The sequence below is a fragment of the Acartia tonsa genome, chromosome 10 (assembly GCF_053477335.1).
Source record: "Acartia tonsa isolate MP-2025a chromosome 10, ASM5347733v1, whole genome shotgun sequence".
NCBI lineage: Eukaryota > Metazoa > Arthropoda > Copepoda > Calanoida > Acartiidae > Acartia > Acartia tonsa.
This window is the reverse complement of record NC_137269.1, coordinates 7,148,536-7,164,948: the sequence shown is the minus strand read 5'-3', so window position 1 is coordinate 7,164,948 and position 16,413 is coordinate 7,148,536. Positions and strand designations below refer to the sequence as shown.

The window sequence follows — 16,413 nt, the reverse complement described above, 5'->3', positions numbered from 1 at the left end:
GATGTACTTTTCCAGATATCTGTGTCGAGCAGCAGCCCAGAATCTCCCAATTTATCCGAGAAAGACTCTCTGACGGACAAGTCAGAAATCAGTGAAGATTCGCTGCAGAGCAATTATACAATTGTTAAAACAGAACTATTGACTGGTGTCAAGCATATTCAGTAAATGTAATAATCATATATACAGGCATATTCAGTAAATGAAAAAAGATAATTATTTAAACAACCAGTGATTAAAGTATACAACACCCCCTGAACTAAAAAAATATTAAATTGTCAAGTAATATTATGTATGTGAACTTTTATTAGAAAATCCTTTATCAATCGGTTCGGTAATTATTAAAATCTTAGTTTTGGATAAAAAGACACTACTTAATGTAATAGGATTGTCAGAAATCTATTATTGTTTTAATAAACATTATTTTCGGGAGCTTTTCTATAAGGTCTGTACGTCCGTCACGGTTAGCTCTTTTAAACTTTTAATGATGATTCCTGCAACAGTAAGGTACAACATAGAAAGCGTAGCAACTATATAACCATAAATTTAAACATGCTAATCTTAAAACAAATTTTTTTGTGATAAAGTTATCATTTTCATCTGATTTTTGGAACAATGGTTTCTAGGACAAGAAGGTACAATATTTTAAGTGAAGCATCTCTATAATCAAGTCCTAAATCTTCTTGTATTTACGAAATTTAGCAACTGGTTTATATCCTATTTTGTTAATAACTTTGAATTAATATTCCTATAATTAAGTTTTGACACTCATCTAGTGTTTATTTTTATTTGATTTCAGAGCTTCGCTTTTATAGATGTTAATATACATCCTTGTTTTTTTAATTGCATATAATTAATTCAATTTTAATGAAAACCTAATCATGCATTTATTAAAAATACTCGAAATAAATTATAAAACTAAACTGTTTTTTTTAAATGTTCCTAATTCATACTGTGTAATATTATTTACTAGCGGCTACGCCCCTAGAGGCCTTTAGTGGAACTTGAAATGTTTTTTTATATTCATGTCTCAACTATACCTATCTATTTTGCGATCAAGTCTCTACGATACCTCTTTATGTTGCATTGAAGTCTCTAGGCGAAATTTTTTTTCCTTCAATTTTTTGTGATTTCTCTTGGGAGGGTGGTGGTACCCTCCCCCAAAATAGTTATAAACCTTCCCGGGACCTATGAGAAGCTACCCTGTTAAGGAGAATCCTTCGGTACAGACACACATCCTGTTACTTTATTATAAGAATTATAAACAGCTTTCCGTGTATAGTGTTTTCGTATGGTTCTAATCCACCGGATATTAATCGGTTTCGAATGAATACGAAAAATTAATTTCGAGATTTTTATTTAATTTTTGTTGATCTCTCCCTCTTGTAAAATCTAATAAAAAGTACGGAGGCTATACACAAATATACTGTACTGTCAAATATAATGTATGCATAAGGGGGGGGGGGGGGGGGGTGAGTCCTATAGGCTTTGTCTTAGTAGTGGAAGGATATGTTATTAAACAAAAAAAACTTTCCTTTTGGGATGCAGTTTCCTTAAATTAAAAAAAAATTGGATATGGCCTCCAGGTTCAGTTGATGTAGGCCTCCAGATGGTCTCTGTACAGGCAAAATTAAAAAAAAAAATTTTTTTAAGAGTTAGATGTCAACATTCAAACAAAATATGCTACTTTTAATGTTCAAATATGTGAATAACATTCAAAAAGATGCATATTTTATTTTTTAAGTTAAGCTGTCCAGAGACAACCTAGAAGCCTGCAGCACCTAAACCTGGAGACCAAATTCAAATTTTTGTAAATATAAAGAAACTGCATTCTAAAATTAAGGAAATTTTTCCCCCGAATAACCTTTCCTCTCACTCTTAAGACAAAGCCTCCTTGTTTACTCAAAAGTGTCAAAACTTCCACCCCCCCCCCCCCTTAAAGGGGTAGTTTCACGAAATGCATTTGAACTTAATTTAGTGAACTGCATATTTTTTCCTGATCAATTGGTTAAACTGCTTTTATATGGCATATAATTGAAAGAATTTCAATTTTCTACCACGTAGTTTTTAAAATATCAAGACTTGAAAGTCGTCTGTGCATATATCACAAAAAGACGATTTTCAAGTCTTGATATTTTCAGAATTACGTGGTAGAAAATTTAAATTTTTTCAAATATATGCCATAGAAATATAGTTTAACCCATTAACTAGCAAAAAATATGCGGTTCACTAAATTAAGTTTAAATGCATTTCGTGAAACTACCCCTTTCAAAAAAATATGCTTGAAACTATGTTGATCATATAGGTGAATTGGCACTGCACCTAAAGGTGCACTGTATAAACCAACCTGACTTTAAAATTACACCCTTATTATCTAAATTATATCCCTCTAGTTTTCTCTATTACACCAACATATCTATAGTATAGATGACATACAAATAACTACCTCCCTCAATTTTTCAAAGACCTTTTCCGTCTGCTACTTGACTTAATATTTCCAAACCCATTGATCGATATTTAATGACCCAATTGAGAGTCGGCATAATGACATTGTGATGGGGAGATAGTTATTTAACCCTTTCTCCCTCTAGTGTTTTTCTCTAATATTACATCCCTCTCAATTTTGGTTTAAGAGCGTTCAGCGTTCGCATTGAAAATATGGAAGTTCGATTCGCCACTGCACTGCACTGGTCTAAAATCATGAAAAAAAAACTGCAGATAAAACAAATTTGTATTTAAAAAACAAAACAAGAAAAATACATTAAATTTCATTTATAAAGGCATATTATCAGGATTATCAAGGGGCAAGACAATGGACGATAAATTGATGTACATTATGCCAATTTTGATAACAAAATTACCCTTTTCTGTAGATTAAAATTATTGGTTCAAAAAAATAAAAAGTACCCAAAGTATTAGAGCAAACGAATAAAAAAAAGCGATTCTAAAACTTTGGTTACCAGTATAATTTATAGTCCAATGTCCCCTCCCTCCCTGAAAATTAAAATTTTATGAACTGTGGTACAGATACACTTTTTAATAGGTATAAAATGATTCTAGATGAATTTAGGTTAGGTATTCTTAACATTATAGGTATAACCAACAAGCAAATCAGAGATCGCAGGGGATTTGACAAACGATAAATAGATGAAAATTCCCAATAATGACAAACAAAATTATCCTATTTCTCTATTAAAACTATTGGTTGAAACGGTTGAACACACCACTTAACAAACCAATCAATCAAAATTTCTAAAATATACCTAAAATTTATACCCAACGATTAAGACAAATTTAAAACTTTGAGTACCAGTGTAATTTACAGTCCAATTTCCATTCACTCCCTGAAAAAAAGCTGAACAGTCATTTTCAATCTCTTGCGATTTTTGATTTTTCGTTTGTTTTACATTCTTGACAAGGATGAAATTATTCAATATTCATTATAGGTATACTTTTTGTAATGAAAAAGTACCAGATTAATCATCAAAGAAAACATCAAAATTTTAAATGATAGAAAGATGATAACAATTAAAGTTATGATTACATATTTCAACTAGGATTGGGCCGGATATCTGGCCATTTTTAATATCCGGCCAGATACCGAATATCCGGCTGATTTATAATGCCGGATATCCGACCAGATACCCGGCAATTTGCCTGATATCCGGCATTATAAATCGGACAGATATCCGGTATCCGGCCAAAATAGTATCCCGCCCAACCCTAATTTCAACAAAATAATGCGCTAACAATTAAATTTAATAATACGATGACAAGACATACCTATATTTGCATTATTCTATTTTTATACATTTACTTATAGTAAAATAGATATTTTTATGCTATTAGTTCGTAATTTATAACATTTTATGTTTTTATTTTTTTGTACAATTCTGATTAAACGCGAGATTTTTTAATCTTCAGTGCCAACTTTATTTTGTTAAGACTCAGGACTCAGAAATCAGAAAGGGATAAGACAATGGGCGATAAATTAATATACTTTACACCTTCTGTAAATTAAAATAATTGGTTGAAAAATTTGGAACCAATTAATTAAAATTTATATTAGTTATTTCTCGCATCGTATTATAAGACAGCATTCCGCGGATATAAAATCTTATGATTGTATATTTTAATATTCGTAGAAAACTGGATACAATACAAAAAATCTAAAAACTTCGTGAAATTCATCATATAAGAATGATTTTATCTTTAATAACCTATCCTCTCAGACCAAAGATTGGTGCCAGGTTTACACAAATGTGTCAAAACTTTTCATAAATCAAAATATAACTTGGCACATATTTGCCTAAGACCTATATCTAATGACTAAATTTTTTGATCTCAATAAAAAAGGACCTAAATGGCAAGCTTAAAATCACCAGGGTTTTGTTAAGTTCATCTGAAACCAAAAGCAGTTGGGAAATATTATAAACTTTTGATATTGCTTATTTTTTTACAAACTACCTAAAAAAACTTTAATAAAAGTTTCTTATATCTTCAATGTTAAGATAGATACAAAACTAGATGCTATATTTTTAATGTACTTTTTTTGTGTAATATTTTAAAATAGGGGATAGCAAAAAGCGTTATCTTAAGCATTTTTAAGTTCATTTTAAGTTTCAACAAAAATAAAAAAAGTAACACATGTTATGTAAGTGAAATTTTGTACATTTACATAACGAAAAACCGCAGAAATGTTTAACTAAAAAGTTAATTTAGTCAGATAATTTTAAATAAAGGGGCGGTTGGCAATAATTTTCGTTGGTTTTTAAGTTTAAAGGATGATTAATGTATCATTTAAATATAACTAAGTTTAGCATCAGATAACAAATTTTGCTTTCTCCCTTTGAAGTTCTAAAAAAAACGTCCGGGTTTTCTTATAACGTTTAATATTAAAAATATCTATCAATTTTCATGCAGTATATAGGTAGCTATAATTAATAAACTTGAATTATACAATGAATATCAATAAAACAGTTTTTAACAAAAATTAACTGTCATGATTTTGTGAATCACTGGCCAATAGTTATGTAATCATCACCATTATTATGAGTTGGGTCATTAGATCACTCTTCATGTTATTCTATATGTTCAATTAATGCCTCTCTAGGGCTTTTTTAGCTGACTTTATTTGTAACCAAACAAAAGCTCTTAACACAATGAAAATTGATGAAAGTAATTCAATGCATTAGAAAATGTCTAGTTATTTATTAAAATTTATTAAGCACCACCAGTTTTTTTAGCCTTTATTTTTTCAAACTCCTCTCTGGAGACAAATTCGGCTCCCGCGGCCTCCAGGTTTTTCTTGGCCTCCTCGTACTTTTTGGTGGCCTCATCCTGGCGCTTTTTATGCTCGGCCTCCGCCTCTTTATTCAACTCCTCAACTTTTAGCTGAACTTTTAATTCCTCCTCAGCTCTGTTAGGTGACAAAGTCATTTCTATGATATATTTAATAGATAAAGGGGGAGGTAGGTTGTGCTAAAATTCCGTAAAGGTGTGAGTTTTAAGGCTTAAAAATGGTAGTAGAACGATAATATTCACTAAATATGTGTATTCATTATTGAAAAGAACTAAAGACAAAAATATTAATGAAAAATATTTAGTGAATATTATCGTTCTACTACTGTTTTTAATAGGGATGGTTATCCGTCAAATTTTTGCACCGGATTCGGATTCTTACAGATATCCGTACTAAAAATGGCAGATTCTCCGCAGATTCCGGATTTTTAAAAGTCTTTTTTTAGAAAATTTAAAAAATTAAGTGCTACATATGTCCTATAAATAAATGTTCTTGGTGTTCTCTATAATTCACTTCCGAGAATTGAACCAGATTTCAAAAGATAATATTTAATGATGATAATCTTTGCTTTCAAAAAGGGGAATTAAAAGAAAAACTCAAGACGCTAATTTTAGCCTACCAATTAAGAATCAGAATCCACTTTTAAAAAACGGATTCCGGTTTCGGATTCCAAAATTGGCCAACAATTGGGCGGAGACCGGATTCGGATTGCCAACCCTAGTTTTTAAGCCTTAAAACTAACGGAATTTTAGTACAACCTACCTCCCTCTTTGTCCCTAAAGAATATAGAAATGAAATCATATCAAGGATGACATCATTCATAAGTAGCGAAGCACATAAAAATCATGTAATGGACAAACGGACAAAATGAGATAAAGAGTAGATGTTCAGTTGTCCTTACAAAGAAAAAAAGAAAAGAGTGTGCAAAAGTAGGTATTAAGATATATAAGTTGGAATAAATTTTAATGTTAGAGGGAGATTTTAAATCTGCATCAAATTTTAAGGATTTTTTTTATAAAATTCGTTTTTGTATAATTCTTTATCTAAAAGCGGAAATACAATTTAAGTTAATTAATTTTAACCAATAGGATAGGTGGATTTTAAACTACCTGCGCTCTAATTGGTTGAATGATGTACGACACTTAAGCTTCTCCAATCATAGCGCAGATAGTTTTCAATCCACCAATCATAGATGTCAAAATTAATTAACTTAAATTGTACTTCCGCTTTTAGATAAAGAATTATCTAACTATATTTGCATTATATGTGCTATCATGTTTTTAACTATATTATAACATTGTGTCCACAGTTCTGTCCACTGTGAGTATCTATTTATAGCCAATGAGAACGTTATTACCCCTTTTTTTAAATGACATATATCATTAACTTTTAACATGTATGTATAACTTCTCGGCGTTACTAACCCATTAGCTATTTAATATTTTGTGTTTTATTCTATAGCTATTAATTATTGCACAGTAATTTTATGTTTATGTAGAATGTTCATGATTTTTATTTTAATATGTATGATATTTTTTCCAACAGTTGAAATATTTAAAAAAAAAAAAAAAAAAAAGAATTTTATAAAAAAAAAATCTTAAAATTTGATGCAGATTTCAAATCTCCATCTAACATCAAAATTCTTTCCAACTTAAATATCTTAGTAGGCATCCTTTAAAAAATTAGGATTTTGTATTTGAAAGCATGACCAACAGACAGACAGACGGACAAAACAATGTTTAGACTAAATAAGATGTGCAAATTGGAATCTTTTCTTCAAGTTTCAACTTTATATCTTCTAAAGCAGCCGGGAAAATAAAACTTCCCCCATAGCTTTAAGTACTGACGGACTGACTGAAAAGGGAAATCAGATTGCTTCGCTACTAAAAGTAAACTAAGTAGGTTTTTTTAGAGAAAATTTTATAAAAATGACTCTTTCCTTCTCAAAGCCTCCTCTTCTAACTGTTTATTTTTTGCTGCAACTTCGGCCGCTGCTTTAATTCTGTCATCCTTGTTCTTCTCTTTAGCTTTCTCTACCGCCTCTTGAGCAGCTTTTCTAGCGGCAGCATCAGCAGCTGCTTTTTTGGCAGCTTCTTCTTCGGCGGCTTTCGTGGCGGCGGCTCCTTCGGCAGCTTTCTTAGCGGCGGCTTCTTCGGCGGCCTTCTTGGCAGCGGCTTCTTCAGCAGCCTTCTTAGCGGCGGCGGCTTCTTCTGCGGCCTTCTTAGCGGCGGCTTCTTCAGCAGCCTTCTTAGCAGCGGCTACTTCGGCGGCCTTCTTGGCGGCGGCTTCTTCAGCAGCCTTCTTAGCGGCGGCTTCTTCAGCGGCCTTCTTAGCGGCGGCTTCTTCGGCAGCCTTCTTAGCGGCGGCTTCTTCGGCAGCCTTCTTAGCAGCAGCTTCTTCAGCGGCCTTCTTAGCAGCAGCTTCTTCAGCAGCTTTTTTAGCGGCAGCCTCTTCGGCGGCCTTCTTAGCAGCAGCTTCTTCAGCAGCCTTTTTAGCAGCAGCTTCTTCAGCAGCCTTTTTAGCAGCAGCTTCTTCGGCAGCCTTCTTAGCAGCAGCTTCTTCGGCAGCCTTCTTAGCAGCAGCTTCTTCGGCAGCCTTCTTAGCAGCAGCTTCTTCGGCAGCCTTCTTAGCAGCAGCTTCTTCGGCAGCCTTCTTAGCAGCTGCTTCTTCTGCAGCCTTCTTAGCGGCGGCAGCTTCTTCGGCGGCCTTCTTGGCTGCAGCTTCTTCAGCAGCCTTTTTAGCTGCAGCTTCTTCAGCAGCCTTCTTAGCGGCAGCGGCTTCTTCGGCGGCCTTCTTGGCTGCAGCTTCTTCAGCAGCCTTCTTAGCAGCGGCTTCTTCAGCTGCCTTTTTAGCAGCAGCCTCTTCGGCAGCCTTCTTTGCAGCAGCTTCCTCGGCCGCCTTCTTAGCAGCAGCTTCCTCGGCCGCCTTCTTAGCAGCGGCTTCTTCAGCAGCCTTCTTGGCGGCAGCTTCAGCCTTTTTCTTCGCAGCTTCTTCAGCAGCCTTCTTGGCGGCAGCTTCAGCCTTTTTCTTAGCCGCAGCCTCTTCGGCAGCCTTCTTGGCAGCTGCTTCTTCGGCAGCTTTTTTTGCAGCAGCCGCATCTTCAGCAGCCTTTTTGGCAGCGTATTGGCGTGCTAGTTCTGCCTCTTTTTCCATTTGCTGGGCTTGAGCTTTCTTTTTGGCGGCCTGGATCTCAGCAAAGGTAGGTCTGTCAGATCCGTAGATGATTGTGTGAAGATTGTTGTCGCCAAATGAAACTCCCTTGCTGAACTCCTTGAATTGTCTACAGAAAAAAAGGAACACTCATTTAGTTTTCATTTCAGTAAATATCAGGGAAATTCGGCTAAAGCGAATAAAATTAGGTATAAGGGATGGAAAATCATTTTTCATCCTACAAAAACAGGCAATCTAATTCTACAAGGTGGATGGCGAATTTACCACCAAAAGAAATCAGCTAAAAAAAGTTACAGAACTGGGATTTAGCATGGCAGTTGCTTTAATGAGGTACAGTGAGAAATTGTGAAACGGCGGCGAAACGACAGCCAAGGGGGGGGGGGGGTTCTGACACATTTGCGTAAACCTGTGGTATATAGGCTTTATCTTTGGACTGGAGATTTAAGATTTTTTGGATAGGCCTCCAGGTTCCGGAGCTCCAGGCCTCCAGGTGGTCTCTGTACAGATAAAAAGAGTTAGAGGTCAGCTTATGAAACAAAATATGCATGTTTTTTCTTCAAATGTGTGAATAACATTAAAAAAGATGCATATTTTGTTTTACAAGTTGGCCTCTAACTCTTTTAAAAATTTTTTTTCATTTTGAACCTGTACAGAGACCTCATGGAGGCCTGGAGCTCCGGAACCAGGTTTACGCAAATGTGTCAGAACTCCCCCCCCCCCCTTTGCTGTACCTTTTTTTGGTTCATTTTCTTTCTGTTTTAGGCTTGGTAACCCAAAAAAGTGGCAAAACTCCCCCCTTTTGTACAGGCTAGATGGAGGGGTATCCAAATGATATTTTTTTTGTTTTCTAAACGAGTGTTGACCTGTTTAAATGGCTGAGTTGCTCAAGAATATGATTCTTTGCTTCACCCGCAAATTTCAATGCCTTCTCTAAAATATAAAATTGTCGAAAATATCATCTAAACCCCGAACAAACATATTATGCAAATCTGAATTTTCAAAATAGCAGCTTTATTATTCATTTAGGATGATGTTACAATAAATATGAAATGTAGATGCCTCTTTTGGTTACAAAATTCCACTGTTATTTTTTAATTAATCAGCACCAATAAAGCACAAGATCTCAAAAACAGCATTTGGGGGTAATACTGGTGAACAAACATATTATGCAAATCCAAAACAAAGCAACAAAAAAAAGGTTTTATGGCACTTTTCTCCTCTTTTAAAGATTGATTATGATAAAATAATATTTTTTTAAGGGATTTATGCATTAATTATTATGAAATATAGTATAAGGTAGAAATTAATGATTTTTCTAAATAAGAAATGATTGAAAAAAATAAATTTGATCCCTATCACTTTAGAGGACAGCTGCTGACCCCCAGTCTTATGGATGAACCTAAATACATGTTAAAGATAAAAATTACCCTGAAAAGTATACAAAAATGTTTTTTTATGTGTTAAAAAATTCATTTTAAAATCTTGATTTTGAGGATAATGACCTTTAAGATGCCCCTATTGGTGGTGATGGTGAGCCAAATGTTATCTAAGTACATGCCCATTACAACAACTTGTCTATTAACCTATGTACCATTTTTTGTAGTCATAGCAGCCTCCAATAGAGCATTCCGACAAGAAATATAACCATCTTCTAAAAACTACATTATTTACTTTATGAATTGAAGTAAATAAAATTGCAATTCTTTTCTTTTTTAATAATGCTGGGCTGGAGGATGCTATAACTACAAAAATTGGATCATAGTTTAATATATAAGTTGTCATCATGGATATGCACTTTGATAACATTTGGCTCACCATCACCACCAATAGGGGCATCTTAAAGGTCATCATTCTCAAAATCAAGATTTTAAAATAGATTTTTTCAACACACCAAAAAACATTTTTGTGTAATTTTCAGGGTAATTTTTATCTTTAACATGTATTTAGGTTCATCCATAAGACTGGGGGTCAGCAGCTGTCCTCTAAAGTGATAGGGATCGAATTTATTTTTTTCAATCATTTCTTATTTAGAAAAATCATTAATTTCTACCTTATACTATATTTCATAATAATTAATGCATAAATCCCTTAAAAAATCATTATTTTATCATAATCAATCTTTAAAAGAGGAGAAAAGTGCCAAAAAACCTTTTTTTTTTGCTTTGTTTTGGATTTGCATAATATGTTTGTTCACCAGTATTTCCCCCAAATGCTGTTTTTGAGATCTTGTGCTTTATTGGTGCTGATTAATTAAAAAATAACAGTGGAATTTTGTAACCAAAAGAGGCATCTAAATTTCATATTTATTGTAAAATCATTCTAAATGAATAATAAAGCTGCTATTTTGAAAATTCAGATTTGCATAATATGTTTGTTCGGGGTTTAAGAGAAAAAATAAATTCTTGTTACCTAGATTAACTATGGCTCATTTATAATCGGTACTTAGATACATTGCAAAACTGATTAGGATCGCCTTAAATATGCCAAATTAAAAAGCATAGAAAGCACAATTTAAAAAAATTGGTTTTAAACGTAAAACCTAGGTACCTAGGTATGCTTTTCAAGAATTTAAAATCATTTATAAAGCATGTCTAATAAGGTGGGTTGATATTGGAATCAGTGAATTTATAAAATTGGCCAATATAATATAGCCCTTTTTATCAGAGAAAATTGTATTTTAAATTTAAAATATGTTTTTATAAGCTTCGCAGATATAAAAACAAAAATCATTATTTTTGAAGATAGTGACGTCATGTAAGGTTTCGTGATTTTTCAAAAAAATATTAAATATATGTATTTTTTTCTGTTTAGCTACTAAACGGTTAAATCTACATAAAAAATTAACCCATTTTTGAATTAGTCAACCCTAAAAACCCCCATTTCGATATATAATACTTATTACTTCACACATAGATTTACGGAAATATTAGAAATTGCCCTATAAACTGACCATTAAGAATAAGGTAGGTTAAGATACGACAATTAGTATATAATACGTAAGGGATTCAGCACTAATAAAATGTTTCTTTAAGCTGGTTAATATAACAATAAACCCCCAACCACCCCCTCTTTCCCTTCCCTCCAAATGTAGGAATGACCTGACCAATAAATTATATAAATATTAGCAACCTTGATTGACAAAAAACTTTCCCTTCTGATAAAATCCACGTATTCTATATCCATTAATTGTTTTCAGCGAAGCTACTCTATAATTTACTTTGTATGTCTGTCAGTCAGTCTGCCAAAAACTTCAAGTGCTATTATCGTATTTTAATGCAGAGTTTACCAAATAATATTTATCCACAGAAAGGTAATTTTGTTTTTCAAATTATTGTTCATTGTCAAATCCCTTAAGAAGATAGCTGGTATAATGGAACTTGTTCCTTATTTTAATGGTTGTTATGATTTTTTTAATGGTTTTTATGATTATTAATTCATTACAGGTACCGAAAGTTTTATAACCTCGTTGGTTCTGAAACTTTGGGTAACTCGTAATTTATTAAATTTTGATTAGTTTGTTTATAATCATTGGAATGTATAACTTTTTATTGTCCATTGTCATATCCCTTAAGATCCCTTTTATTGTAGCTTTAAATATTTTTTCTCTTTAATAATTATGACAGGGATGGAGGGGACATTGGAATATTATTTATGCTGGTCCCCAATATTTCATAAAATAATATCATTTGTTGGCTTTACAAATCTACAATGTTTAACTTTTCCACCAATGATTTTAACTTACATTGGGCAATTTAAATTAATTAATCATCCATTGTCTTATCCCTTAACATCCCTTATGTTAAACTCTTGGTAAACTAATTATTTTAATAACCTATGTCTCTCAGGGATAAAAGGAGATTAAGACTATGGATGATAAATTGATATACATTATACATTCCCAATGATGATAAACGAAATTATTGGCTAAAAAGTTTGAACACTACTATTTTGGAAACAATGAATCAAAATTTAATAAAAATACTCAAAATAATTCTTAAGCTGAATCTATCATGATACACAATTGCATCCATGAAAATAAGTGGAATAGAATATTTATCAGTTCCCACTTCCCTAAAAATCATAGTAAGGGGGGATGGAGGGGTGTTAAAACTTGATGCAAGACAAAAATAAAAGGAAAAAACATGACTTTATAATTATAATTAAATAAAATACAGCCATCTTTTAAAAAATGAAAATATTATGATATTTGATTTTAAAAAATGTGTTGTATCTTTTTAGATATCCTTTCCGGCTAGTTTATTTTCAGGTTATCGTTTTTGTGGTTAAATTTACATGCATTTTGATAGGTTTACCATTATTGTGGCTTAAAAAATAAGAAAGTTAGGATTTTGAGCTTCTACACCAAAACAGCGAATTTTGGATTAGCTGCGCGAAAATTGTTATTTGAGTTAAAATGATTTTTTAAGTTTCAGGGCCTATGAAATACACATTTACAGCTTGGCCAACTTGAAAAAATGTGAAAATCAAAAAAAAGGGTGAAATCAACCCGCCTTAATGTCTAAATGGCGTAAAACAAAAAACTTTAATTGCATAAATATTTTCAATGAAATGTCTATAGAAACCATAATAACTACCTAACTACCTAATCAAATAATTCTTATAAAAAATAAATTAATAATTGCCGGTTTTTTTATACTTGCCTGTGTAAGGTGCTGCTTCTTTCTGTAGCATAGCCACAGTTGGACTGACTGCTTGCCATCCCTTGTTCAGCGTAGGACTAGCTGCCTCCCAGCCCTTGTTCAATGTGGGGCTAACTGCCGCCCATCCTACACAAAGATTGCTTTGTTATCCTTATATAAAAGTAACAGGATGTCTATGTGTCTGTTTGTACCGCAGGATCTCGATAACCAAAGAATAGCGAAGCTTTAAATTTTTCCTGGAAAGGTTTATAACTATTTTGGAGGAGGGATCGATCACATACACAAGAGAAATTACCCCTAAAATAAAAGGGAGTAGCTGCTTGTCCTTTGTTAAAATGAGTGAGGATTTTGTCTGTAGCTTAAGCTTTCCAAAACTACTGAACCAATTGAGTTCTTTATTTAATGAAAGCTTAACATAAAGGCCCCGGTAAAAATTTGAACACTGCTAGTTTAAACCATACAATCAACATCTAATAAAAGTACCTAGCCAAAGCTTTTGATCTTTAAAACCTTAAATTGCACTACCTTTGTCTGAGAAGTCTTAACTGTGCATGGTAATGAGTTGCGCCTTTTTTAGGCTAAGACATTCCCCATACTCTAACTATTGATGTCGCGCACCTGACATAGCAGTTGGAACCATGTTTAACGGTGTTGGGCCGAGAATCGAACCTTTCACCTCCCCGACGACGAGCGAGTGCGCTACGTGTTGAGCCACGGTCGCGGGTAGAGTATGTACGTTACCTGCTGTTGCAAGCCTATTCACTTCTAGCACCACCGTGTCCTTGGCCTCAAACACCTCAGGGGGCACCCGCGCCAATACCTGCTTCATGTCACCCTCCCTGAACATAAATATTCCTCCATGAAAAATTCATCCGCCATTTTGATAAATTTGGTAATTTTATTTCACAAGTACATTCTACTATGTTTGTAATGACCAGGGATAAGATAATAGACATTAAATTGATGTACAGTCCTAAATTTGACAAACAATATTTCCATTTCAATTCTGAAAGGTCTGGACGATGCTAGTTTGAACCAACCAATCAAGATCTAGTCGAAGCACAAGTTTTTAGGTCAACAAATAAAAGAGAAAGTATATCAAGATTAGGGTTGGGCCGGATATCCGGTCTGACCGGGTATCCGGCCGGATATCTGGTCATTTTCAATATCCGGCCGGATACCGGATATTAAAACTACCCGGTTACATGATATCCGGCTGATTTTTGACGCCGGATATCAGGCCGGATATCGAACGTTGGCCAGATATCCAACCGGTACAGGATATCCAGGTTTAGCAATCAGCCGGATATCCGGTATCCGGCCAAAAAAGTATCCCGCCCAAACCTAATCAAGATTAACAATGTTCCCTCCATCCCTGAGATGTCTCCAAGGTAGTATTTGAAAATAGAAATTAGGGTTACGCCGGATACCGGATATCCGGCTGATTTCTAATGAAGGATATTCGGTTCCATCCGGATAGATGGCCAACGTTCAATATCCGGCAAATAGCCAACCCTAATAGAAATTTAACACATTAGGATTTAAAGAAGGATCTATTACTATTGCAATGACCTATCTCTGCATCAAGGTTGTTAACCCATAACCCAAATCAAAAAAACTAATCCGTTTTTTTGTGGGTTTTAAGTAGGTTATAAAAACACGGCTTTTTTGGGTTTCATTCTATGTGAAGTTAGTAGTAAATTTAGTAAATTATAACAGATTCCTAAAATTGTTTTTATATTCAGTAGAATATTTTCTATCTAATGGAAATAGAAGTTGGAAATTGGAAGTTTTAAAGAAAAGAAATATTCAAAAATAGATAAATAGATTCATTTATTTAGGTATTTAACACTAAAAAAACCACGTACCCGGGTTGGGTCAAACTTTGATTAAAAAACCCGGGTTTTTAACAACCCTGCCCTGCATCCCTGACAGTTACTGCACCTGTAACCAGAGAGGAAGACGACTGAGGTGACGGTGAAGGCGGAGAGAATGATAAAGAACATGGTCTTCACACAAATACCAGGACCCTTGTCTGTGAGGCTGTTACTCTTTCCTACAATATAATTAGAGACATCCTATTTTGTAAAGTAGTAAGCTCTTTTTTTGTCTGTAGCGAAGGATCTTCTAACCGCTGAACCGATATGGTTCTCCTTTCGAATGAAGCATCTAAAGGGTAGTTAAAAGGGGGGTGGTTTAGCTTTTAGGCTGTTTATATTTTTTTAAAGTCATTATATGGTTTTAAGCTATTTTTCTGTCCTTTAATATCCCTAGATACTAGGGACGCATCCGCTAGTAATGTCCATAAGGGGAAGGCGGATGGGAGTCTTTTCATTATTTGACATCAATAGTAACAAATAAGGGTTGTGTTAAGAAAAAGGTCATGTAATTAAAGATCTGTCGCACTTTAGCCGGAAAATAAAATATATAACATCAACGTTTTTCGGACGGGCGGTTAAAAAAGGACACCTATTTATATAACAGTAAATAGTTGAAACCTGATGTGACAATTCCGTTTTGATGTTCTCCATCCCCCTTCTTTCCCTTGCCCTTGGGGCCAGACCCTCCCTTCTTCTTCCTGACTTCTCCGGACATTTTGATGGTCTGAAATCATTAAGAAATCCTTATAATAAATGTCTTTTTGTTTGTCTGTACCGAAGGATTTTAGGTTAGGATAGGTTAAGTAAGGTTAAATGATTGCCCCGCAGGTTTAGAGCCCAACAGAGGCTAGAAATAGGAGAAAATCAACTATGAATAAACAACGAAACCCACATCTTCGTTTTCTATTTTAACAATTCATTTTGGCATTTGCCGATTTTTTCAACAATTCATCGATGTGGAACCGGCAATTTTTAATTAAAATGGCCATTTTGTATTTAAAATATATATGTACATATATTTCAAATTTCAAAAAGGGAAATAATATTAATCTAAACACTATATAATTAATGCTGTCACTATGTAGCATGTGCCTTTAATAATTAAAACAATTGTTAAGAATTAAAATAATATACTTAAATGATTATTTATTAACCTGTTTACAAATATGTTATCTTACTGTAAAGTTCCAACTCGTATAAAATAAATAGCGGTATGCGCGCACACAAAACAGACAAGGGTAAATATTCCCGCATTTTTAATCCGATAAATTTAAAAATACATTGAAATTATGGATAATTACAATACTCCACAAAAGCCAAATCCATAAAAAAAACTTAAAATGCAAGAATATTTTTGAGTTTGGTTAAAAAAACACGCATTGAATGCCTATTGGCTGCATTT

At 33.7% G+C, this 16,413-nt stretch overlaps 2 protein-coding genes across 15 annotated transcripts in view; one reads left to right on the top strand and one right to left on the bottom strand.

Moving 5' to 3' along the window:
• LOC145330289 (sodium-dependent phosphate transport protein 1-like) overlaps nt 1-816 on the top strand; it is a 48,698-nt gene extending 47,882 nt beyond the window's left edge. The window contains exon 19 of the mRNA XM_080174929.1: nt 16-816. Coding sequence (XP_080031055.1) covers nt 16-165 — 150 coding nt within the window. The 3' untranslated portion in view covers nt 166-816. The remainder of the gene's footprint in view (nt 1-15) is intronic.
• Nucleotides 817-2,714: 1,898 nt separating this feature from the next.
• LOC145329282 (uncharacterized) lies at nt 2,715-15,756 on the bottom strand. 14 transcript variants are annotated; one of them, XR_013882845.1, is made up of 9 exons: nt 15,630-15,756; nt 15,076-15,187; nt 13,873-13,970; nt 13,132-13,257; nt 9,334-9,400; nt 7,241-8,579; nt 3,720-5,418; nt 3,450-3,550; nt 2,715-3,053 (listed from the first exon to the last, which is right to left on the bottom strand). XR_013882845.1 is itself a non-coding variant. In XM_080173344.1 (8 exons), exons 1-8 carry the CDS (start codon nt 15,724-15,726, stop codon nt 5,221-5,223), a joined length of 1,995 nt encoding a protein of 664 aa, XP_080029470.1. In that variant the 5' UTR covers nt 15,727-15,756; the 3' UTR covers nt 2,715-5,220. The 14 variants fall into 14 exon arrangements, 2 of the variants coding, with proteins under 2 accessions (XP_080029470.1, XP_080029468.1); XR_013882848.1 differs by having other exon boundaries at nt 2,715-3,029; XR_013882846.1 differs by having other exon boundaries at nt 3,470-3,550.
• Nucleotides 15,757-16,413: the final 657 nt, after the last annotated feature.

Excerpts from the sequence above, each read along its gene's own strand:
- LOC145329282 (XM_080173342.1), bottom strand. The coding sequence starts at position 15,726 with ATGTCCGGAGAAGTCAGGAAGAAGAAGGGAGGGTCTGGCCCCAAGGGC. Across the intron at positions 13,258-13,872 it reads GAATAGGCTTGCAACAGCAG|GATGGGCGGCAGTTAGCCCC; the intron begins GTAACGTACATA and ends ATCTTTGTGTAG. Across the intron at positions 5,419-7,240 it reads TAGAAGAGGAGGCTTTGAGA|AGAGCTGAGGAGGAATTAAA; the intron begins AGGAAAGAGTCA and ends TTGTCACCTAAC.